General features: G+C 39.2%; 2 protein-coding genes across 6 annotated transcripts; one reads left to right on the top strand and one right to left on the bottom strand.

Moving 5' to 3' along the window:
- Positions 1–2,665: 2,665 nt before the first annotated feature.
- On the bottom strand, positions 2,666–20,264 carry DPM1 (dolichyl-phosphate mannosyltransferase subunit 1, catalytic). 5 transcript variants are annotated; one of them, XM_074969986.1, is made up of 9 exons: positions 20,003–20,264; positions 18,795–18,894; positions 16,508–16,541; positions 14,123–14,199; positions 13,990–14,015; positions 12,292–12,387; positions 9,844–9,912; positions 9,462–9,576; positions 2,666–4,271 (listed from the first exon to the last, which is right to left on the bottom strand). In XM_074969986.1, the coding sequence occupies exons 1-9, from the start codon at positions 20,119–20,121 to the stop codon at positions 4,167–4,169; spliced, it is 741 nt and encodes a 246-aa protein (XP_074826087.1). In that variant the 5' UTR covers positions 20,122–20,264; the 3' UTR covers positions 2,666–4,166. The 5 variants fall into 5 exon arrangements, with proteins under 5 accessions (XP_074826087.1, XP_074826088.1, XP_074826089.1 ...); XM_074969987.1 differs by lacking the exon at positions 2,666–4,271 and adding an exon at positions 4,292–4,860 and having other exon boundaries at positions 20,023–20,149; XM_074969985.1 differs by lacking the exon at positions 2,666–4,271 and adding an exon at positions 4,295–4,860.
- MOCS3 (molybdenum cofactor synthesis 3) lies at positions 20,265–23,094 on the top strand. Its single transcript, XM_074969984.1, has one exon. The coding sequence runs from the start codon at positions 20,357–20,359 to the stop codon at positions 21,731–21,733; it is 1,377 nt and encodes a 458-aa protein (XP_074826085.1). The 5' UTR covers positions 20,265–20,356; the 3' UTR covers positions 21,734–23,094.
- Positions 23,095–23,738: the final 644 nt, after the last annotated feature.

Here is a 23,738-nt window from a genome sequence, read left to right as displayed (position 1 = left end):
AGAACCACTGCCCTAGATGCATGGGCAGTCAGGGAGGTGTTGCCCCCACACGTCACAGTTCCTAGCCAATAGGAGTTGCAGAGCCATCCCCCAGGGTCAGAGCAGCATGCAGAGCCTCCCTAGCCGTCCATGCATCTAGGGGCTGCAGGGAACTGCGTGGAGCTAGGGCAGGCAGGGAGTCTGCTTTAGCCTCAACCCCCTGCTGTGCTGCTGATTGGACTTTTAACGGCCTGGTCGGCACCGCTGCCATGGTCCCTTTTCAACCAGGTGTTCCGGTCAAAAACTAGATGCCTGGCAACTCTAGCACATGTATCCACTTCCAGAGAGACTCCAAGAACAAACATGAGCTGCTTCTTCAGAAGTGCAGGCTTTTAAGACGAGGTTAAAAGGGACCTAATTTTTTTTTTTTTTTCAACAAAATGAGCTTCTGCTACCTAATTCCCCTCCCACCCCCCACCCCCACTTGTTTTTTTTAGAATCTTAGAAATATCAACAATGGTCATTCCTGTTTTTTATGGAGAACATACTGGATCGCTACAACAACTCTGAGCTGTCGCTCTTTTAGAGGAGCAGTAGTGTCCAAACATTAACAAAAATTCTCTCTTTCCAAATTGTTATTCACAGAAGTTTTATATAAATGCGTTAACACACACAACCACCACACCACTGTTTTGAATAGTGACTTTTTCCCTTCAATTGCTCCACTTTCACTCTCTTGATTCTGTCATTTGACAAGTTTTGAGTTATCAGAGTGACTTTTATACTAGACAAAAATCAATATTGCTAATGTAAAAGCAGTGTAAAATATTTATTTTTAACAGTGTTCAGGCCTTTGTTATAAGACATGAAGAAATTTTTTCGTTGCTTTGCATGTTGCCTCTAAGAGATAGCAGAAGGGGGCTCTCTCACACAAACTGGTGTTCTCTCCTCACTTCTCAAAAATTTAGTAGCAGGGCATTGAAAGGATTTTATTACTTAAATAAAAAGTTGTCTGTTCGCAAATCTCACTAATCTGCATTGGGTCTTCTGGTCAACAGTGGGTGACATTCACTCAATACACAAAGAATGAGTAAACAGGCTTCATACAGGGTACTCCATTGTGGTTGGGAGTGGAAGGAATTCATTTCCCAATTTGAAAACAGGATGCATAATTGCAGCCACTATTTCAGCCCATGACTTAAATGGGACCACTACCCCTTGATCCAGGGTTCCTGGCCACTAGATCCATGTAAATATGGATCTACTTGTCCCTCCCAACACTCCATTTTAGAGGGGCCTGTTCACATTCAGCAAAGAAGCAACCTCTCTAGCACAGGGATGGTGCAGAGGGCCCCCACACCCTCACTGAGGGATAGCATGGAACTTCAGGGGTGCAGGACCCTGGTGCACATCCCTTTACCAAGAGGTGAATTTCACATTGGTGAAGTTCTATTGTCATTTCAAAAAGGTCATTATCTGCCCACCCACACACTGATAGCATGGGGCAAGTATTATAATTTTTCCTTTGAGGTTTTCTACTGGTTCATGCTATTCAATACCACCCTTTGTAAAAAGAGTAAGAAAAGTTAATTTACACTTAATATGCAAAGTAAGAAAAGTTCTCTATATAGATAAATGTTGCTTTTATGCACCAGTATTAGAGATTTTGTTCCAAATTTTCACATCTCTGCAAACAAAAACGTGCAGGCACCTGTGAGCCTAATTTGCACACACAATTACCACACTTGCACTGATAATCAAGTAAACTGGACAAAGACATGACCAGTTAGACACCTACCTTTCACAAGCAAACTGCAGTAACTGTATGCACAAGTCAGGTGCACACATTTTTAAAAAATCCAATTAAACACAAATTTAAAATCTAGGCCACACTGTGTTGCAGTTGGATCACAAATAACTGACAATAGTGACCTTCAGGACCTAATGTATACCTTCATCACCAGTGGGCTATAAAACTACCTAGAGAAAAAATGTGATCTCACTGTACCCCCATTATACGTTTTAGCTCATTTTAAAGCTTTACGGTGACATGGAAACAACTGTAATATTTTGGAGTGTAAGGTAAAAAGACCTATAATTTAATATAAAAGTAGTTACAAACATTTTATGTTTTGGGCCCTGATCCTGCAAATAAGATGTCCATAGGTGGATCCTATTCATTTCAGACTTCATTAGGCTTGCCCACCTTTGCAGGATCAGGGCCTTAGAGTGCACCAAATGAAAGTATATAAATATGGATATAATTTGTTAGAAATGTGATATACAGACAAGATATTACAAGGTGGATGGCTAAGTCAAATCCAACTGCAATTAAATTAAAAAAGTTGTGACCACAAATGGTTTGTTTTTTTTTTAAATAACTGATTATTAATATTATTTCCTCTGAACTCTTACAAAACTTTTAAACTAAGTAAAATTTTGGAATATATACAACTTTAAGGAGGCTATGACACCAATATATGGTAGACTTCCAGTGATAAAATGCTGCTTAGAAATTATTTATATTGTAAATATCCCAAGTGTGAATTAATCTAACATTCCTTCTGGTGTTCCATTTTGTTAACTAGAACCATAGATCAGATGTTTATATCTACCAAGATAAAAGAATGCAAACAATTAAATAAAAATAATTATATTTAATGAAGTTTTATTGCATTCTTTGGCTGCTTTGTCTCCCCCCACTCTAATTTTTCTAATGAACGTATTTTTTATTGGTACCAATTATACACTCTATTACAATTCACAACTAGATAGTACTCTATTTTACATATAATTTGGTATTTGTACTTTACAGCCAATTCTTTTCAGAGGCTGAGACATACTTGTCTTAATTATATTTAACATTCTTAGAACAGCAGTATCCTCTGCTTTCCTCCTCCCCCACGAATGTTTGATTGCACTCCACAAAATAGGATTTTGAAGTTTCCACCACCTAAAAGTCATCAGTGAAACATCGAAAAAATATAGAACTATGCTCTCATTCAACAGGTTCAACAAATTCATTAAACAGGTTCTAGAAAAAATACAACTTCTGCATGGAGAACTATTGGTTAGAGCCTTCCCACATGAAGTCAACAGGAGGGGTCTTTATTGATTTCAGAGATAAGTGAATTGGGGCCTGTGTCACCATGGGTTCGGGTGGGATGGGTCTCTCTTTTTAAAAAATAAAAGTTCAAAGAGTATCAGATCGTTAAAGAAAAAATTATCTATAATCACAAAAAACTAGAGTAGTCCACATTTGTATATCTTCATATTTCTGTTTTAAAGAGGCTTCTGTTTCTATCACTCCTGTCTAATAGCATGTTTACAAAAAACAAGTCCCTGTAAGCATTTGTATTAGGAAATTCCTAAGCAACTCAACATTGTGTCATTTTACATAGTCTTACTTTTCTCCAGCTCCCCTGTAAGTTTTGTAAAAATGGTCTTTCTGACATTCTATGTAGACTTTTGTTGGGAAAAAAGAGGGACAGCTATTGGTACAAGTATGTATAAAACCCCAATTATCTACAAACCACAAGGCAAAGATAAGATAAATCCTGTTTTTTCTGTCGTTACTTTCCTCTTCTTTTAAAGCCATCTTTAACTTCAACATGAATAAGATGATAAATTAATAATGTAAGCATGCAACCAAGCTTTATGCAAAAGATCATTTGGATTTATTTGTGTATTATTCTTAACACAGTATGTCTGACTGAAATTTTCAGTATTAGTCTGGAATAAAGAAAAAAATATTTTGTCAGAATACAATTTAGAAAAACTGCATCTTTCTGTATACAGCAGGCTCTTGCTAATTTGCACACTTTATAATTTTCATGCACGTAATAGGAAGAGGTATCATGACACTTTTCAACAAAAATGTATAGCACAGAACTGAAGTGTGGTCTAATTTATTAACACTTCTTATTCGTACGAAAAACAGTACTGCATGGGTTTTCATTATTATACATTGTTCATAAATACACTAGTTCATTTAATTTGAAAATAATATTCTGTGATACAGTTTATTTGCTTTATTATGGTTGGTTCACTTAATCACAAATAGGCGATGGGTTTCCTGGTCACTAGGCAAAGCAGCAAGCTTGCACAATTGAATATATTTTAAAAATTAAATTTAACTCATGAGAATGTTGCATTTTAAATAAGAATTAACTTAGGGTAAGCTCTTATCATGTAGTTGCAAACAAAGTTAACAGTCCTTTTAAGAAAGACACTATTTCATTGCCTCCCAGTTTAGATTCACCATAGACACGGTCCACAAATGATATAGGAACCTGTTTAAAAAACAAAAACCACAAGAACAATTTATTCTAATTATTTTAGGAATTTAACTTCATTAATATAAAGAAAACACAGCTTTAAATCTATTATGCATTTTGTTACATTTAACACAATCAGTATGTTCAGAACACAGCACATCATCATTTAAAAAGTGAAACTATTACAGATTTAAATATGTAGTGTGCTGGTTGTGTTAGCAAAGCTACTGTGCTTTTCCACACAGAGACCAGAATAGAAGACTCAGGTTGACAGAGACTTAGCAACAACACCTGAAGTCTCCAAAGATGGGTAGAATCTGCATTGGTGGTTCCTAACTTTTGTTGTTGAAGCCTCTCCTAGCAATTGATTTGTGGATGAATGCCATCTTCTGATGTCCCTGAATGCTGTGCCAGGTATAGTTGTGTCTGGTCTCACTGTGCTGTTTTTTTGTCTTCCATTTTTTCCCCGTTTAGTGTGGATTTGTCGTTTGTTTTTTTTAATCCCTTTCTGATCCGTCACCAGAAGGCTACATGTTGCATAGGATTGATGTCCATTAACAGTCTCATACACATCTGGGCTGCCTGTGCTCTCATTGTTTAGTGCCTCAGGAGTAAAAGGAGAAGAAAAGAGCAGCTTAGGTTTGCGAGCTGCTGCCTGAGCTCACAGCCCTGATTAAGTGAGCTTCCCTCCTGGATAACTACATTAAGAGCTGCCACAGAAACAGAGAGAAAGGCTTAGAGGAATGCCCAGCACTTTACCTACAGTTGTGAGAACACACTTGTAAGGGAAATGGGGCAAATATCTGGGATCATGCTGCTTTCTTTATCATCACTGTTCTACCATCAGTCTTAAGTGTGTCTCACGGTTGAGATACTAGAGTGTATTGTGGATCACACCTAGGGACAAGTCTAAAGATATTACTCTATCATTAGCCACTGAGTTTTCTGAACAAACTGTTCTCAAAGACAGGATCGGTGAACTGGACACCCAAGGGCTCACAACATCCTGTGAAGTCCCAACCAACCTCCTTGTCTAAATCTCCTCTGGGTCAGTGAGGCAAATGTCCATTGAGGTGGTTTAGGCAGAGATTGCCACAATTGGAAGTGGCAGAATTAAACAAGTACTTGCTTGATGCTCCAACATCAATTCCTCATCATTGGAAAGAGGGGGGATCATGAAGTGGCCTTCTGCTCAACTTCACTGACATAACAGAGCTGTATACAGTACTTGTAATCAATGCACATTTGGTATGCAACATCCACTTGGGTCTATGGATCTTCAACAAGCTGTTATATTATTCTTAGAAAAAAAGTTGCTTAAAATACATAATTTTTAGTTCCTTCAGTTATACAAACATTGTCCAAATTCACTTGCCGTTCATGAAAGGTTATAAACATATTGCTTCACCCAAGTACTTCTGTCCATTATTTTGCCAGAATGATATAAATACATTAGAGAAAGAGGAAGACCAAGGACTAAGCAGGCCCATCATTCAATGAGGAGGGAACCCCAATAACAGAAAAAAATGGAGCAATGGCAGAAGTGTTAAATGCTTTTTTGTTTCAGTTTTCTCCATAAAGATTAGCAGCAATGGGATGACTAACATAGTGAACATCTGCGCAACTGGGATAAGATCTGAAGCTAAAGTAGAGAAAGGACAAGTTAAGAATTATTTAGACAAGTTAGATGTCTTTAAGTCAGCAGGGTCTAACGAAATACATCCTAGAATACTTAAGGAACTAGCTGAAGAGATTCTGAGCCATTTTCTTTGAGAACTCATGGAGGATGCGGGAGATCCCAGAGAACTGGAAAAGAGCAAATATAAAAAGGGGAATAAACACAACCGAGGGAATTATAGACAAGCCAGCTTAACTTTGGTATCCATAAAGATAATGGAACAAATAAATCAGTCTGTAAGCAGCTAGAAGATAACAAGAACAAATCACCAAACCAACCTAACATCCTTCTTTGACAGGGTAAGAACCCTTGTGGATGGGGGAAGCAGTATATGATATACATCTTGACTTTAGTAAGGCTTTTGATACTGATTCACATGACCTTCTCATAAGCACACTAGGGAAATATAGCATAGAGGAAGCTATCAAAGTGGTTGCACAACTGGTTGGAAAACAGCGAGAGTAGTTATCAATGATTGACAGTCAAGTTGGAAGGGCATATTGAGTAAGGTCTCATAGGGATCTGTCCTGGGTGTGGTTCTATTCAATATCTTCATAAATAATTTGGACAATGGTATAGAGTACACTTTAAAAGTTTGCGGATGATACCAAGCTGGAAGGGGTTACAAGCGCTTTGGAGGACACGTTTACTATTCAAAATGATCTTGACAAATTGGAGACATGGTCTGAAATAAACAGGATGAAATTCAGTAAGCACATATGCAAAGTACTACACTTAGGAAGGAATACTCAATGGGAAACGACTGCCTAGGAAGAAGTATGGCAAAAAATAATCTGGGGGTTATGGTAGATCACAAACTAAATGAGAGTCAAAATGTAATAAATACTGTTTCAAAAAAAGCAAACATCATTCTAGGATGTACTATCAGGAGTGTTGTAAACAAGACACAAGAAGTAATTCTTCCACTCTATTCAGCACAGGTAAGTCCTCAGCTGGAGTCCTGTGTCCAGTTCTGGGAACCACACTTTGGGAAAGATATGGACAAACAGGAGAAAATCCAGAGGAGAGCAACAAAAATGATTAAAGGTCTAGAAAACATGACCTATGAGGAAAGACTGAAAAAATAGGGTTTGTTTAGTCTGTAAAAGAGAAGACTGAAAGGGGACATAGACTTCAAGGTACGTAAAAGTATGTTGTAAGGAGGATGGTGATAAATTATTCTCCTTATCCACAGAGGACAGGACAAGAAGCAATGGGCCTAGATTGCAACAAGGGAGACATAGGTTAGACATTAGGAAAAACTTCCTAACTGTCAGGGTAGTTAAGCACTGGAACAAATTACCTAGAGAGGTTGTGGAATCTCCATCATTGGAGATTTTTAAGAACAGGTTAAACAAACACCAGTCAGGGATGGTCTAAATAATACTTAGTCCTGCCTCAGTTCAGGCGACTGGACTAGATGACCTATTAAGGTTCCTTCCTGTCCTAAAATTCTATAAGAACTCTTAATATTCGAATAGAAAAGCATGTGTAAAATAAGAATACTCCAGGGCCCAAATTCAACAAAATTATCTCTGCAGAAGCATATAAAATAAAAAATTTGGATCTGCACTCAACTGGCAGTTTCAATCAGAAATCAGCTGGCATGTGTAATATAAATACACACCACACCCTTGTTATTGTGCCAGAACTGAGTATGTCTCATCTCCAGGCACAGCTGCCTATGCCAAAAGAGAGGCCAAGGCAATCATCTGGTAGATACAGTTCTACTTCTCACAACAAGAACAGCTAGCCAAAGAAGAACATAAACTAAGACATCCAACAAACTCCCCTAGCTTTCTCACTAGGATCCCTTTGACAACATTGACAAGCACCTCAACAGTTATATTTAGCTGGGATAGGAAGGAAAAAAATATCAGTAACTCCATGCTGGAGAGGAAGTCAGTGCAGGATGCTTAAAGTGGCATGGCATTCTATGAACAGTGAAAAGAGAACATGTTGGATGGCTTGTGACTACAAAATCATGGTATCTTAGGGCACAATTTCCTCTACAGAATTAGAATTTACCTCTTAAACTGTTGCTGGACTACACCTTCTTGTTCAAGAGTATGTCATATTTTTAAATGGTGATGATTTACATAGTGCAAAGGCTGTAACCCTGATACCACCAGAGTGTGCATCCTGTGCACTGAAGTGAATTTCACACCTAGTACAAAAGAGCAGCAAAATAAAACAGACGCATAGGAGACCATCCAGGTACGGCATATGCCAACTCTGCTACACACCACACAACTGTTCTCTTTTGAGTTGGTAGAGCTCAACTATCTTTTTCTTTTCATGGCCAAGTTATGTCATATTAAACTTTGACTACTATTGAATTTTAAAGTATGCACAGAACTGAAATCCTAATCTTCACATGCAGATTTTGAAATGGTGTGAGCATACACATACACACAAACGTGCCTAATTTAGATCCTAGCATCTGCAATTACCCAATCTGCATGCACATTTATGTGCCTGATTTTTCTGAAAATCAGGGCCTTAAAGATCTGTATCTAGATAAGCATTTCCAGGAAGAATCTGTCAGAAACAACAAATATTTGTATGGTTCTAATATATATGATTTAAACTACATTTATACATTTTAAAATGTGTCATGAGTGCCTAGAGCTTGAGGATTTATCATCATTAATTTTTGCATTACCATAGCACCTAGGAGCCTCAACCATGGACCAGGACCCAATTGTGTTAGGCACTATACAAACTCAGAACATAAGACTGTCACTGCCCTAATCTAAGTATAAGACAGGAGGCAGACAGACAGAAGAGGGAAGTACAAGCAAACAATAAGACATTGTTGGTCAGCATAATCAGCAGTTATATCAGTGTACCAGCAGCCTAACTGTTGTCAAGTATTTTTTAGGCATCCTTGCAAAAGAGAGTTTTAAGGAGATTTTAAAGGAGGATTATGAAGTAACTTTGCGGATGTTTTCAGAGAGCTCCTTCCAATTGTGAGAAACTACAAAGAGGTTTGAAAATTTAGCAAGCGGACAATGGAAGCTAAGAGTAGGTGCAAGGGAGATCAAGAGTTGGGATGGGTTGGGGACCCTGGGACAAGTGGAGAGGTTAGCGGAAGAGAGCAGATGAGAAACTTCTGCATCTGACAGGAGAAAAGGAGGAAAGAGAGTTACAGGAGGAGAAGGAAAAGCAAACCAAGGGGACAGAGAAGGTCATATTATATTTTGTCAATTTTCTCTTAGAAGAAATATGCAAGATCCTGCACAGAGAGACAAGTGGAAGAAGGAGGGGAAGGTCTGAAGAGTGAGTCAAAGGTGGCAAAAAAAAAAAAAAAAAAAAAATCAGCTATGATTGCAAGTGTGGGATTTAATTATGTTGGAGAAGTAAAGTTGCGATCATAACCCCCTTAGCCTCATTTGAAAATCCCAGCCCATAGCTGCAATGACACTTCCTAGGAGTTCTTGCTCGGCAGTTTCTTTGCTTCTAATAGCCCATACCCACATTTACAGTATAAAATTGAAATGTGATTTTCTATGCTTTTACTGTACCTCTCCAATAGTGTATCCTAACTGTCTAGCTCGAACAATCATCTCCATCTGGAAGACATATCCTTTAGAAACACATTTTTCCATTAGTTTCTGCAAGACCTCCTTTCTGTATAACCTGTAAATTGAAATGAAATCGAAACCTGTGGCAAAACTTTGGATTTCAGATACAAAGATAACATGTACAGGCATTGTACTAGCAGTCTACCCACATAAATACTGTTTAAAAATAGTCACTACAAAGTTTTATAACTCCAATCCATCTTTCTTTACTCGAATAGATGTCATAGTTCCCACTACATATTCTTGGATAACAATTGAGAAAATTTTAATACAACCTCATAGTTATAAAAAAAAAAAAAAAAAAACCAAATGAGCCATGTACCTGAAACTTCCTGTTAAATCTGATGCACCTGGTCTTAACAAAACCTGAGTGACAAAGTTGGCACCACGACTGTCAAAGAAGATATGCATGTCAATAACCACTCAAAACAAAAGTTTAGAAAGCACAAGCAGGGTTTCCATAAAAGAATTTACCATTTTAACATAAAAAAGGCAAGATTTTATTGGTTTATATGGAAAGTTATATAGCTAAATAGGTTTTCACTGCACTAGACTGGATTAATAAATGTGGAATTTGAAGTAAAAAACATTTACATCAGTAAATACACATTTTGCTTTTCAACTGGAAGTGAATATACAGATAACAATGTTCTTTAAAAAACAAAACACTGTTTTTAAAAGCGAGATTTACTATCCTTTTACATGTTTATAGTAGAATTATCATATACAACCACACATTATACTGCTCTGTAAAGCAAACTGCAATTAAAATTATATTGCAATATAGTTTTAGACAGATTAGTCTTCTGCTTGGATAATGTTCGCCTGTAAGGGGAGGAGAATGATGGCCTAGCAGACAGGACACTGAACTTAGATGTAGAAGATCTGTGTTCAGTTCCTGGCTCAGGAAGATTTCCTCTGTGACTGTGGGCAAGTCATTCCTAAAGTCTCACAACTGTAAGGGGGCATGACTTCACATATAACTCTGTAGCTCCAAGCACACTTTGGAAACTAGACAATAATTATATATAGCCAATATATGAATGGAATCAGTACATTCCACTTCCTCCAGGCTTTTGCTCTAGTCAGTTTGGTTTGGTTGGCAGGAAGATGAGGATAACTCATCCTGCCATTTCTGATTGTTTTTAATTATCAGAAACTTATTAATAAGTTAAGAGACTGATGTGAATTGTTTGAAGTGTACAAAAAAAGCATTTCCATTTATTCTGAGGTATCCAACTCTTGGTTTGGGGTTCCCATTTAGTTTTTACCTTATCCAATTAGCTAGCAAACAAGTAGTCCCTCTCAAAGAATGCAGCTCTTCTCTTCAGATTTAACCGGGCTGCAATATTATATCGCTCTAAACTCTACCACAGTTTCCAATCTAAGAATGATTGTTCTATCTTCATCAGTTCCTGTGGGGTCTGACTTAAATCCAAGAGGAAAAAGCACCCACATCAGCTGAAGCTTACACAGAGCTCTGTGTAAGCTCAAAAACTTGTCACTCTCATCAACAGAAGTTGGTCCAATAAGAGATATTACCTCCCCACCTTTGTCTCTCATAAAAAGATGAGTAGTTATTCTAGCTATTAAAATAAAAAAAACCCTAAACATAATAGGTGTGGTGCCAACTCCTTTTCAAAATGACACCAGGGCTTCTGCTCCCAATTCTTTTGAGGGCCAACTGATTCAGACTTGTTTAGAGTGAACAGACCTCAGACACATTCGAGAAGAGCAAGATTTTATATGGGTGGGTGGGGGGGGGGGGAGAAGAAATCTACCCCTGCTGATTCAGCCCTCAGTGATTACAAGTCCACCACAGAATTCAGAAGCTGATCTCATGTTCATATGTGACTTATAGCATTTTTATTTTGTCTTCTCTTTAGGAAAAAGAAGATTTCCAACTGTCTATGGTTAGAACTGTATTAGACTTTCTGGCAAGATCTAAGGAATGGTTTATATAGACTGGTAATAAATTTTAACATGAAAGCTTATGTTAGATAACGCTTAATAAATGAAAGACAATATTATAACCAAAAACAGAGAAAGTGGTTTACTGTCTGGGGGAAAGGCCAGCACAGCCTTTCAATATAAAGGTACACACCTATGAACTTTGAAGAAATGTAGCAGTAGAAGCTAGTGTTCTATAGGTGGCAAGGCCAAAAACTGTTCCAAATTGATACAGTGAAGATTTACCCACAGTAGTGTTCCAACTCTGACCTAAGTAGTCCAATTTCCCCAAAAAGATCACATGATTAAGTTCTTTCTTGATGTTCTCTTATCCAGAAAATGTCAAAGCATATAAGTTTCTATTCTATTATTAAATAGGATTTTGTGATGAGAAGTACTGTTCTGTTTAAACTACTTATATGTCCCCTGATCACTGTTTTATCTTAGTGCCTCACAATCTTTATTCTCAACATCTTTGGGATGTAGGGAAGTACTATTATCCTAATTTTACGAATCGGGAATAGAGAGGCTAAGTAACTTTTGTGTGTATGATCCTGGGCAAGTCTCTGGTGGAGCAAGGAATTAAGGCTGGGTTTCCCAAGTCTGATGTTATAATGCCTTAACCACTGGACATTCTTTCCTAGTCATTTGAGATGTAATCCAGTTCACGCAGAACTGCAATTTGAACTCCCAGGAAGGGGGAGTCCCAGAGATGAAAGGCATGATGATTTATCGGTTGAGTGTGCTTTTCTTTGAAATTCTTGAAAAAAATTTGAGCAGTAATTTTCTTATCCGCAAATATATAGGTAAAAATACTAACCTGATTATTTTTCTTTTCAAATCCCAGCCGTGCACACCTCCATTTCCTTTATACCGAGTTCCAGACACAATGTCAAAGTTACCTTCTTTTTGCTTTCTTCAGGAAATACAATTTATTTCAAACATGAAAAGTCACTGTATTAGTTTAAAGCAAATTTATATTGTATAGACCTTCAAACAAGGTAGGATAGAAATTGGCATGAAGGCGATAATTATGTTGGTTACATTTATATACCTTTTTAAACTACTCTCTTTACATTCTTAAAAAGCAGGACTATTTCAGAACATCTCATAGAACTTCAAAGACTGCTTCATGAATAATTTATCTAGACCTACTTATTTTAAAAAGGAAAAAGAAAAATTAGACTCCAATGTAAAATGGAGATTTAAAAAAAACAACATATTAAAATATTTAACCACCACCACCACAAACCGACAGTAACAAGGAAATTAAAAGATAAGTCTGACATCATCCTGCGTCCCTCACTGTATATAGCTCTTCAGAATATTATATAGAATCCTTTGTTTGAGATCTTCTGCATTACATCCCAGAAAGAGGAAAATTATAAACAGAGTGACACCCTTAACTTTGAAGGTACTTGCTCTCGATTATTTTTGATACAACTTTTAATGTTAAGGAAAAAAAATCTTCCATAATTAGTGAGAGTTAACTCTATTTTGTAACTGGGTACTGCAACTTTTAACAGATCACTGACTCATTGTGGAAAACAAAACTTTTGTTCAGGGACTGTTCTTGTAAAATAAAATCTAGTTTTAGTCTTTAAATTTTTTTGACTGATCTTTTAACTTCACATATACCTCTACTCTCAAAATGATAAATAATAGTTGTAACTGTTCTATCTAGCTATCTCACAAAATTTAAAGTCTGGTTCTACTCTGAAAATTAATAATTCCATTGCGGAGTTTCATGGTTATTGTTTATCAGTGACTTAGTATCAAATATCCTCAGTGTGCAAGTACAAAAGATATTTTTTCTTTGAACTGGAAGCCCTGCAAAAATTAAGCTAGGATCTCTCCTTCTTGTGCATCATCACTTGTAAACTAAATTCCACCTCAATTACACCTGTGCAACCCCATCGCCTTTAACTAGTTTGCAAAGGTGTAACTTATTAAACACATCTACTGATGATGCACTAGCAGGACTAGAATCCAGCTCTCTCTCTCTCCACTATCCTAGCCCCTGCAAGGACAACAGGAGTAAAAAACTTTATTTAGTCATTCAACTCAGCATCTTTAATGCTAACTGCACACTTGAAGCAGAACTGTAGAGTAAGAAGATACCATTTTTACTAAGTTACTTTTCAAAGTAAAACCAGTTAAAAAGAAAAATAAGTGCTTAGTAACACATTCTTTCTTCCTTTAAAGACATGTTCTTGTAGTCCTTAAGCAAATAAAACTTCCATTGAAGTCTATGGGAATTTTGCTGGAGTTTATGTCGGTGGTACTGGTACTTTAGAAATATTTGGATCTTATCAGAGCCACCCAAATCCTTGCCCTGACTACATTTCTTGTTGCAGTTGGTGCTAAGCCTTGAAACAGTTTTTCTGATGCAATAGCCATACAGTAATGGAAGGTATTCAAATGGAGGTAGCCATACAGTAATGGAAGGTATTCAAATACTAACATGTAACTTCAACAGCTTAAAAGTTATACTCCAAATATTAAAAATGGTACCCACCTGATGAACTCTGGAATGAATTTTGGCTGAAAACAGGCAGATGGGTGGGAAAAGAAGAAAAAGAAAAAACAGTCAGTAACAATTAATTAAAAACACTTACAAAAAAAAGACCACACAAGATATAAAAACTTACATGGTGGGAGAGGTCCGCATCCATAATAATAATGAAATTCCCTGTGGCATGCTGCATTCCATGAATATAAGCAGTGCCTGATAAAGACATCATAGAAATAATTTCATCACTATCTTAACATGCACACAGGCCTCTAACCAAATTCAATCTTTCTACAAAGTCTCAAAATTATATTACAAATGTGGATTAAGTAAATACCCCTGAGGTTTTTTGTTTTAAAAAATAGGATATAAAAATCATCTTAATGTTTGAAGATTGCCGTTTCTCCAATAATTTCAGTACTAGATTCCAAAAGCCTAAAACTTTGCAGGACAAACTTCACTGTAGTAGAAATAACCAGAAAAACATGACTTGGTAAATGGATAGCCAATACAGGTAAGATTTTCCACAGTGCCTAAACTACTTGAAAATAGACTTACTCACCTAACTAACTCACATGCTTTTGAAAATTTTACCATTGACCTTAAACATACTTCTTATTAACTTCTACTTTGTTCAGTCAGTCAACATTTACGAAAATGCTCCATCTGATGCCTAAGCTTAAAATCTTTCCTTCCTCAATTTACATTTTTTTTGTTTTAACCACATTATGTGAATCAGTTCATCTATATCAATAAGAGACAGAACAAGCTAAGGTATCCAAGTTTTTCCTCAAGCAGGCCACTTTCTGATCTCAGTGATGCTGTTTTAAGTCCACATTTTTTCTAATAAAGCTACAATGGCATAACTGAAATCAAAATCTGGCACCCGCTCTTCATTACCTCAGATTAACTTTGCCGTCCTCCTAGAAATTTTCCAAAAGGTAGATGTCAGTTTTTAAAAAGCATGCATCCAGACGTGGACCTTGGTGCCCATATCAAGCATTTACACAGGGAATTCTACTTCTAGTTAATGAACAGCTCATCTCTTGTTTCCTTCTCATGATGTTTGCAAAATTACAAGCCAGGAATGTAGCTGATCCATGCAGTGTATATAATTGGTAAATATATTTATTACAGGAAAGACAGGGTGCATTAAAAACCCAGAACCAAGCCAATTTTAATAAATATAAATAAATATAGGATTTTGTTCTTTGAAACACGGAACAGAGGATTACAACCAAGGTAAAGATAAATATTAGGCAGAAAATAAAAGATACTTAGGCTTTTTAAGGGCTCATATCTAAATGAGAAATGCAATCTGATATAAAAGGTGAATTTAAATACAGACAATTCAGTATCAAGATTTAGAACTTTGTTCTCCTTTTGGGTATTGGCACATGCCATAGTTAAACATTTCCTGTGGGACAAGTAGATTAACTGCACAATATTCAATAAACAGGGCACTGGAAATACTTCACCAGCTTGTGGGAGAGGGAGGTGTCAAGAGATTCAGTAAGAGACAAATACTGATTTTCATTAAGTCAAGTAGGTAAGTTGTGTTCCATTGCTTTTTCCATTTCAATTACTGGAGGTGAAGAAATCTGGCATGACTAACCTTCCCCCAGTATGTTTTCATTTGAGTAAGAAAATTATCAAACGCTTAATTTTTGCCTTTTAAAAAAAAACAGTGAAAAACAGACATGGTCTGCATATTCCTTGAGTAGTAGTAATGAGGCAATGGTGGAGCTACAGAAGATCCAATCTTGATCATTTAAATTCACAGCAATCTTAGAATTGATTACAGTGGTTCAGGATTGGCCTCAAAATTAGGACTACATCCTGGTATGTGATAAGGAACTCTTGTAATGTGCCTAAAAGACTTCAAATTCACACTGAACTTAATAGGGGAGGATAGTGCTCCCTTGCATGACTGGACCATTCAGGGAAATGTATGATTTGAATTACAGTAGTACCAGCATGTCCCAATAAATTGATTCAAGCCACAATGAGCACTGTACAAACACACAGTAGGAAAGAGTTCCTGCTCTGAAGACCTTAACAAATTAAGATCCCAGTTCTGCAATTTGCTGCACATGAGTAGACTGTTACACTTGCGCAGAACCCTAGTGACTTCACTGAGTCAATGGGGTACCATGTGGGCACAGCAGTCTGCCCATCTACAAGTGGCAACTTGTTTAAATTTAGGACCTGACCGCGTAACAAGTAGGTGAAGCAGGGGAAGGAGGACAAGCATAGTAACTGTTTTCCTGCTACTATGTAGACTGGCCAAGACCACAATTTGAAGGTTTGAGGTTGTGGGGAACTTGCTGTAAGTTCACTATAATATAACGTGTGTGGTTTTTTAATCACTGCACATTTGTTTGCTTATAATTACTTGATGAAAACGTTTATTTCTGTCTGAGGGTTTCACTATGACTCCTCCTATGGAATGTTAAAACTAAAAACCAAACAAAACAGATTGCAGGAAGTTTTACTCTAAACCAGAAGCTTAATGAGTACTTACCCAATCCCAGCTTTTTTGCTCTGGGCCTTAGAAGCTGCAAGATATTTGGGGAAATTAGGTCATAAATTAATAAAGTTCTATTAGCTGAGACTACAGTTTCTCACACTTTCAGTGACATCCCACCATTACATAGCTCAAGATGCTGAACCAATATTGAAAGAGTGATTCTTTTCCTTTAAATATCTAGATACTACACAGAATCAAATTCACCTAAGGAAAGACAGGTTCAACAGAAACATATTAACTGGATATATAAACTAGATTAAAAGCCAATCTATTTTAAATTTTACTGAAGAACTTCTATGTAACATTCTGGCTGTTTTCTTAAGCCTCTCCTCCCACAATACCCACTTTTTGAAATACCCTCTTACAAAGCTGAACACACAATTTCCCCCCCACCAATTCTGTGGGGCGACAAACATTAAGAGGTAATATCTGAGCAAACTCTTGGAGTGACTTAAAATAGTCAGTACTGAATATACACTTTTACACACAAGTGTAATTCAGCTTAATAGTCGGTTACCTTACTGAAAATCATCAGTAAGTCATCAGAGGGAGCTCAGCACCTCATAGGTCTAGGTTCCTAGGCCAAGGTTTTTTGTTTTAAAAAAGAGTCTAACATTAGACATTCAAGTCCATATTTAGATTCCCGTCTGATTTTCAAGAATGCTGAGCCCCTCAAAATTCCCACTGACATTAATAAGAGTTGGTGGGTGCTCACTGAATAGGGTGAACCAAATATGGACTATGGGCTAACTTTAGACTCCTTGATTTGAAAATCTTGGCTTCTTTTGATCCATTATAAGTGCCTGTGAGATTATAAACATTAGTGTGAAAACCAAAGGAGAACAAGGATAGACCTCCTGTAAAAGTCAGTTGCCATTAGAACTTCTGTAGAGTGGTTATTTTATCCTCTTTTCTTTTTCCCAAAAATCTTTGTACGACTCTGTGTAGGAATCTCAATTCCTCTGTTTCTCAGAAAATTTTAGAAAATCAAAAGTAAACTTCTTGACCTTCAGTAATGGAGTTTCCTCAGACCAGGATACAGTTACTACCGAGTAAACAGGAAGCACCATCAAATTTTTTAAATATAGACCTTTGTGCATCAGTCAGAACTGATTTTGCTCACTACCTACAATTAATTTCAGGAAGCAAAGAAAACTGGACTACAAAGAAATCATAATTGATTTTTACTGATGCTCTCTTATTTTCGTGGCATTAGATCAGGGTAAGCAGATGTCTATGCCTGCATGGAGTTCCACTGAATTATATGGGACTCCACGCAATATCAAGGGTCAGCTCATGTGATCCAACTGCAAGATCGGGGGCCTTAGAGACAAGTACTGTAGTGATCTGCATTCGGTATAACTGTTTTATACAAAGTAGCAATAGAAAATACAACAAAAAACTCCAAACTCCATATACACACTTATCCTTACACAATCTTTAAAAATATTATTTTAATTCACAAACACAATCTTAAACTTCAGTCCCAGAAAATGAAACTTTACAACTGTCAATTAATGGACCCAGGAGGTGGGGGAAAGAGGGAGATAAAACATATTACATTTTTTGTTGCTCAGAACACTATGAAATTGAAATTTTAGTTCTCAGACCATATTATGGTTATGTGCTTTTATCACTGAAAGGAAGCATCTGTAAATACTCAAAGTCTGAATGAATTAAAGTGATATTTACCCCATCATATATACTTCACTTTATTCCAAGCTATTGTTCTGGAGTAGTACAGAGAACAGAAACCCTTAACAATCCTGTTAGAAGGTTCTTCATATTAATTAGTATATTTACTTAGAAGTAAATTATGAAGAATAGACTAACATACATCTGCCTAGTTACTCACACCCGCAGCCAAAGAAAGTAAAATTCAGCTTTATCTACTCCTTATCTTCCCTTTTAAATATGCCCAGGCAAAGTACAATCATCATAATTTCTTTGACCGGGTGCATGTGCACAAAGTACTGAAAACATTTTGTAAACATTAATTCATGGGGCTTCACAATATTCCCTGTGAGGCTACTATTATTACTATCCTCATCATTTATCATCATGGCCTCTTAAGAGCTCTTTTAGTAAAACACTTCTATGAGTCTATGATTTTATTGTAGGGTAAACTGGGTCACAAAAATTAAAACAGATTGCCCAGGGATGTAAAGAAAGCCAGGTCTTGCACCCAGAAGCCCCAACTCTAACCCCCATTCTAACCACTTTAAATACTTCTCTATCCAACAAAAAAGAAAAGCAAAGAAAAAAAAACCATACCACTCACAATTTTATCTGAACCATATATCTTTTCCAACTGTTCAGCAACTTCCCATGTCCCATCTGGGCTTCCATCATCTATGACTATAATTTCAAAGTTGCTTCCACTGAAATGACAATTATTTTGAAATGAATACGTGGGAAGCCAATTTCAGCAGCTATGTTGTTTCAAAAGGCTTGAAACAGAGGGAAAAAAATGCAGATTGGTCCACTAGCAGCAAAAATACAAAAAGTTGCAGCTTTTAGAGACATATTTTAATGTACTCCTGTTTTACTTGCATCTTAAGATACAGTTGCTTCACAGCAAATTGAAACAGTACCAGCCTGTTCATCATCTTACTACAAGACTCATTTATAGTCCCAAGCCTGTGAGACTCTGGATATTAAAAGGATCACTGATCCCTTGATCTAGTAATTTTTCCTCATAGCAGTGCAGGGCTGATTACAAATGCCAGATTTGTACTCTGTTTACAGTAATTTTGTTTCCCTAAATAATCAGTGGGGAAAAAAGGAACTCTTCACTGTTAGATGCACTTTCCACTGCTAACAGAAAGAATGCAGACGTTTTCACACCAGGAATGACTTTATCATCCCTCTAGGCTATTGCTAGTACTTTATAAATTCTTATGGACAGAGACCAGCTAGTTATATGAATATTTATGCTCAGATTTTCAAAAATGTGTTTGTGTGTGTGTGCGTGTAACTGTGCGAAAAGCCAAAGAGCTCCAAAAAGCGGGCCCAGGAGAAGTGAAGAACACTTAATTGTAAGCTTCCTGGGGCAGGCACCGCCGTTGTTCTACAGGTGTGACCCCTGACACAATGGGGGCCTGGCTTAGGCGCTACCACAACCCGAACAGCCACGCTAAAACCTGGCCTCCGCTGCTGTGACGCTGGAGAGGTTACTAATGCGGAGCGCTCACACGGCAGCAGCTGTCCCGACGGCCGGAGCCTGGCGAGCTACCACGGCAGCCGACCCGCGGCCAAGCCGGGCTCCGCAACTCGGCTGGCCGGGCCCGTCCCCGCCGGCGGCCGCGCTCTGCCAGCGCACGTTCAGCCCCCGCAGGGATCCCCGCACAGAGGCTCCGGGTCCGCGGGGCTGCGCGGCGAGCACGCAGCACCGTGCTGGGGAGGGGGGGCGGCGGCGCGGCCCGGCAGGCCCCGGGAGGGGGCGCGGAGTCAGGCACGGGTGGGCGGGGGAAGCCGGGCCCCGGGTACCTCTCGTGGAAGCTCCGCACCAGCAGCCAGACGATGAGCGGCAGGTTCTCGCGCTCGTTGTACGTGGGCAGCAGCACCGAGTACTTATCCCGAGCTCGGGTCAGGCCGGCCGCGGCCATGGCGGGGCCAGAAAGCACCCGGAACTAGGGGAGCGGTTACTACGCTCGGGGAAGGAGGCAGCCAAGGCCCAGCGAGCCCGGCGCGTGGCACCGACGTGTGCGGAACGGGTGGGGCTCAGCAGCCCCGCGGTCGCCGGACCGGTTAAGGCGTTGGGCCGGAAGCGGAAGTGTCCCTCACCTCGTGGCGCTTTGCGGGCCGGGTTAGGCGCGGGTTGCTTGGGCCTTCTCTCCGGTCATGGCGCTCAGCGAGGCGGCCCGGCTGCGGGCCGAGATAGACCGGAAGGAGCAGGAGCTGCGCGCCCTGCAGGGGCAGCTGGCCGGCGTCCTGGTGAGAGAGGCCGCTGAGGAGCCGGCGGCGGGGCCGGAGCTGCCCCCCTTGGGGGCTCGGGCCGCGCTCAGCCCGGCGGAGATCCTGCGCTACAGCCGGCAGTTGGTGCTTCCCGAGCTGGGCGTGCGAGGGCAGCTGCGCCTGTCCCGCTGCGCCGTGCTGGTGGTTGGCTGCGGCGGGCTGGGCTGCCCCCTGGCCCAGTATTTGGCGGCCGCCGGCATCGGCCGCTTGGGGCTGCTGGATCACGATGTGGTGGAGATGAGCAACCTGCACCGGCAGGTCCTGCACGGGGAGGCTAGGGAGGGGCTGCCTAAGGCCCTATCTGCAGCGGCCACCCTGCGGCAGCTGAACTCCACGGTGCAGTATGTGCCCTACCACCTAGCCCTGAGCCCCAGCACTGCCCTGGAGCTGGTCCGGCAGTACGACGTGGTGGCCGACTGCTCAGACAACGTCCCCACCAGGTACCTGGTCAGTGATGCTTGTGTCCTCGCTGGGAAGCCGCTTGTATCAGCCAGTGCCCTCCGGCTGGAGGGGCAGCTGGTTGTGTACAACTACCAAGGGGGACCCTGCTACCGCTGTCTCTTCCCAAAGCCTCCTCCACCAGAGACCGTGACCAACTGTGCAGATGGGGGAGTCCTGGGCATTGTGCCAGGCATCATGGGGTGCATCCAGGCCTTGGAGGTGCTGAAGATAGCTTCAGGAATAGGTTCTACCTTCAACCAGTTCATGCTGATGTTCGATGCCCTTGAAGGCAGATTTCGCAACATCAAGTTAAGACCCAAGAAACCAGACTGTGCCACTTGTGGTGACAAGCCAACTATGACCAGCCTACAGGATTATGAAGCATTTTGTGGTTCATCAGCAACAGACAAGTGTAGAACTTTATGCCTACTGCCCGGTGAAGAAAGGATATCTGTAGAGGAGTACAAAAAGTTACTAGATGAGCAAGTCCCTCATATACTGGTAGATGTTCGTCCACAGGTAGAAGTGGACATCTGTTGTCTTGTACACTCTGTCCATATTCCTTTAAGTAAATTAGAGGGAAAAAATGAAGAATGTTTGAAATTTTTAGAAAAGAGAATATGTGAAGAAAAGCAAAGAACTAATGGCAAAACAGCTTTCCCAGTGTATGTTGTTTGCAAACTAGGAAATGACTCCCAGAAAGCTGTGCGAGTTTTACAGGAGTTGCCTGACAAAGGACTTGGCTCGATATTGGCTAAGGATATCAGGGGGGGGCTTATGGCTTGGGCTAGCAAAATCGATCCATCATTTCCCCAGTACTAACATTCTAAATATTAGAATAGATATTACAATAAATTTCTACTGCTAAATGGTCTAGTGTCACACCTACTCTGTTGAGTAAGTACTATGGTGCATGTACAAAATGGGGAGAAGATACCACAAAGTTATGTATTAAGTGCTTTCCATGTTCACTTCTAAAAAATCTGTATATGTTTGAAATTGTTAACAAATTTCAATGTTAATGATTCTACATGTTTGTATAAAAGAAATAATACACTAGGGTTTTTTTGTGTTTGAATTGTGGATGTTTGGTGCAATGAATTGAACGTGGATGTGGGAACTACCGAGTAGCAATTCTGGTCCTGACAGTGACTCACTTGTTGCACCTCCTTTGAAAATCTTTACCAATTTACCTATTGCTAGGCTAGCACCATTTCAGCTCCCTTGATACTAACGATGGAGAAAGCTTTAAGGGTGCAGCGGTAAAAATTGCACTAGCACTTCCACCATTGATAACATTCAGGGTTGATGCATCAGTGTTAGACCAGTGGGATGATACCAAGCTGAAAGGGTTGCAAGCACTTCAGAGAACAGAACTAGAATTCAAAATGATCTTGATAAACTGGAGAATTGGTCTGAAACAAGAAAATGAAATTCAATAAAGACAAGTTGAAAGTACTACACTTAAGAAGGAAAAATCAAATGTACTTGTACAAAAGGGGAAATAACTGGCTAGGCAGCAGAAAAAGATCTGGGTTCATAGTGGATCACAAATTAAATGAGTCAACAGTGTGATGCTGTTTCAAAAAAATCAGTTGTCATTCTGGGATGTATCAAAAGGAATGTCGTATGTAAAACATGGGACATAACTGTTCTGCTGTGCTCTTTAGTGGTGAAGGCTCAGCGAGAGTATAGTGTCCAGTTTGGGGTGCCAAACTTCTAAGAACAATGGACACATTGGAGAGAGTCCAGAGGAGCACAACAACAATAAGATGTTTAGAAACCATTACATCTGAAGAAAGTTTGAAAGAACTGGGCATGGTTAGCCTAGAGCAGAGAAGGCTGAGGGGGAACATAAGTCTTCAAACATGTAAAAGATAGTTGTGAAGAGGATGGTGATCAGTTGATCTCAGTGTCCACTTAGAATAGGATAAGAAGTAATAGGCTTAGTTTGCAACAAGGAGGATTTATGTTGGATATTGAGAGAAACTTTCTATAAGGCTAGTTAAGCACTGGAACAGGTTACCTAGGGAGACTGTGGAATCCATGTCCTTGGAGATTTTTAAGAACAAGGTTAGCCAAAACAGCTGTCGGGGATGGTCTAAGTATACTTAATCCTGCCTCAGTGTAGGGGGGATGTACTAGATGATGTCTTGATGTCCCTTCTAGCACTACATTTCTGTGGTTATATGAAGGCCACTTTTGACAAGTCACTTAATTTTTTATTTTATTTTTACTTTTCATGTCTATAATATTGCTTCACAGCTGCTGCTCTTTCTAGTGCTGTCTGAGAGTGAAAAGTGTGATGTAAGTGTTGAGTGTTATGAAAGACAAATTATCATTGCACCAGGACAAGGACAGTAGAGCTACCACACTCACAGTAACAAAATCACAGAGGATCACTTCCTTGTTCAGCGACTGTTCCTGGAATGCAGCCAAGTATAAAGCTAAACTCCAGGTCTCATGACATTTCTATAGTACCAACTATACAAGAACCTTTGTAGACTGCTCTAGAAGCAGCTTTAAAAAAATAAACAAATTTGCAATTAAATTTAATAATATAATTAAATAGTAGTAGTTTTGAAAATTTGTGTAAAGGAAGTGTAAAAATATAAAATAGTTTGTACACTGATCTAAAAATATTAAGCACTATAAAAGTGCTACATATTGGGGGTTTTGGTCAGTTTAATTTATATGGAGTTCTTTACTGTATTCAGATTTCATTCATACATCTGATGATGGATGTTGTTGCCTCTATATGAATTTGCAGCTGGGGGTATACCTTGAAACTCCCTTGGGCAGCACTGGTCTTGTTTCTCTGGGCAGG

This window comes from Natator depressus, chromosome 13 (genome assembly GCF_965152275.1).
Source record: "Natator depressus isolate rNatDep1 chromosome 13, rNatDep2.hap1, whole genome shotgun sequence".
Taxonomy (NCBI): Eukaryota; Metazoa; Chordata; order Testudines; family Cheloniidae; genus Natator; species Natator depressus.
Note: the sequence above shows the minus strand (reverse complement) of the source record. Positions and strands in the feature narration are given on the sequence as shown.

Coding starts and splice junctions, on each gene's coding strand:
- DPM1 (XM_074969985.1), bottom strand. CDS start 20,121: ATGGCCGCGGCCGGCCTGACCCGAGCTCGGGATAAGTACTCGGTGCTG. Junction 18,895..20,002: donor GTGCGGAGCTTCCACGAGAG/GTACCCGGGGCC, acceptor TTGTCATTTCAG/TGGAAGCAACTTTGAAATTA. Junction 4,861..9,461: donor TAGGATACACTATTGGAGAG/GTACAGTAAAAG, acceptor TTTACTCCTGAG/GCACTAAACAATGAGAGCAC.
- MOCS3 (XM_074969984.1), top strand. CDS start 20,357: ATGGCGCTCAGCGAGGCGGCCCGGCTGCGGGCCGAGATAGACCGGAAG.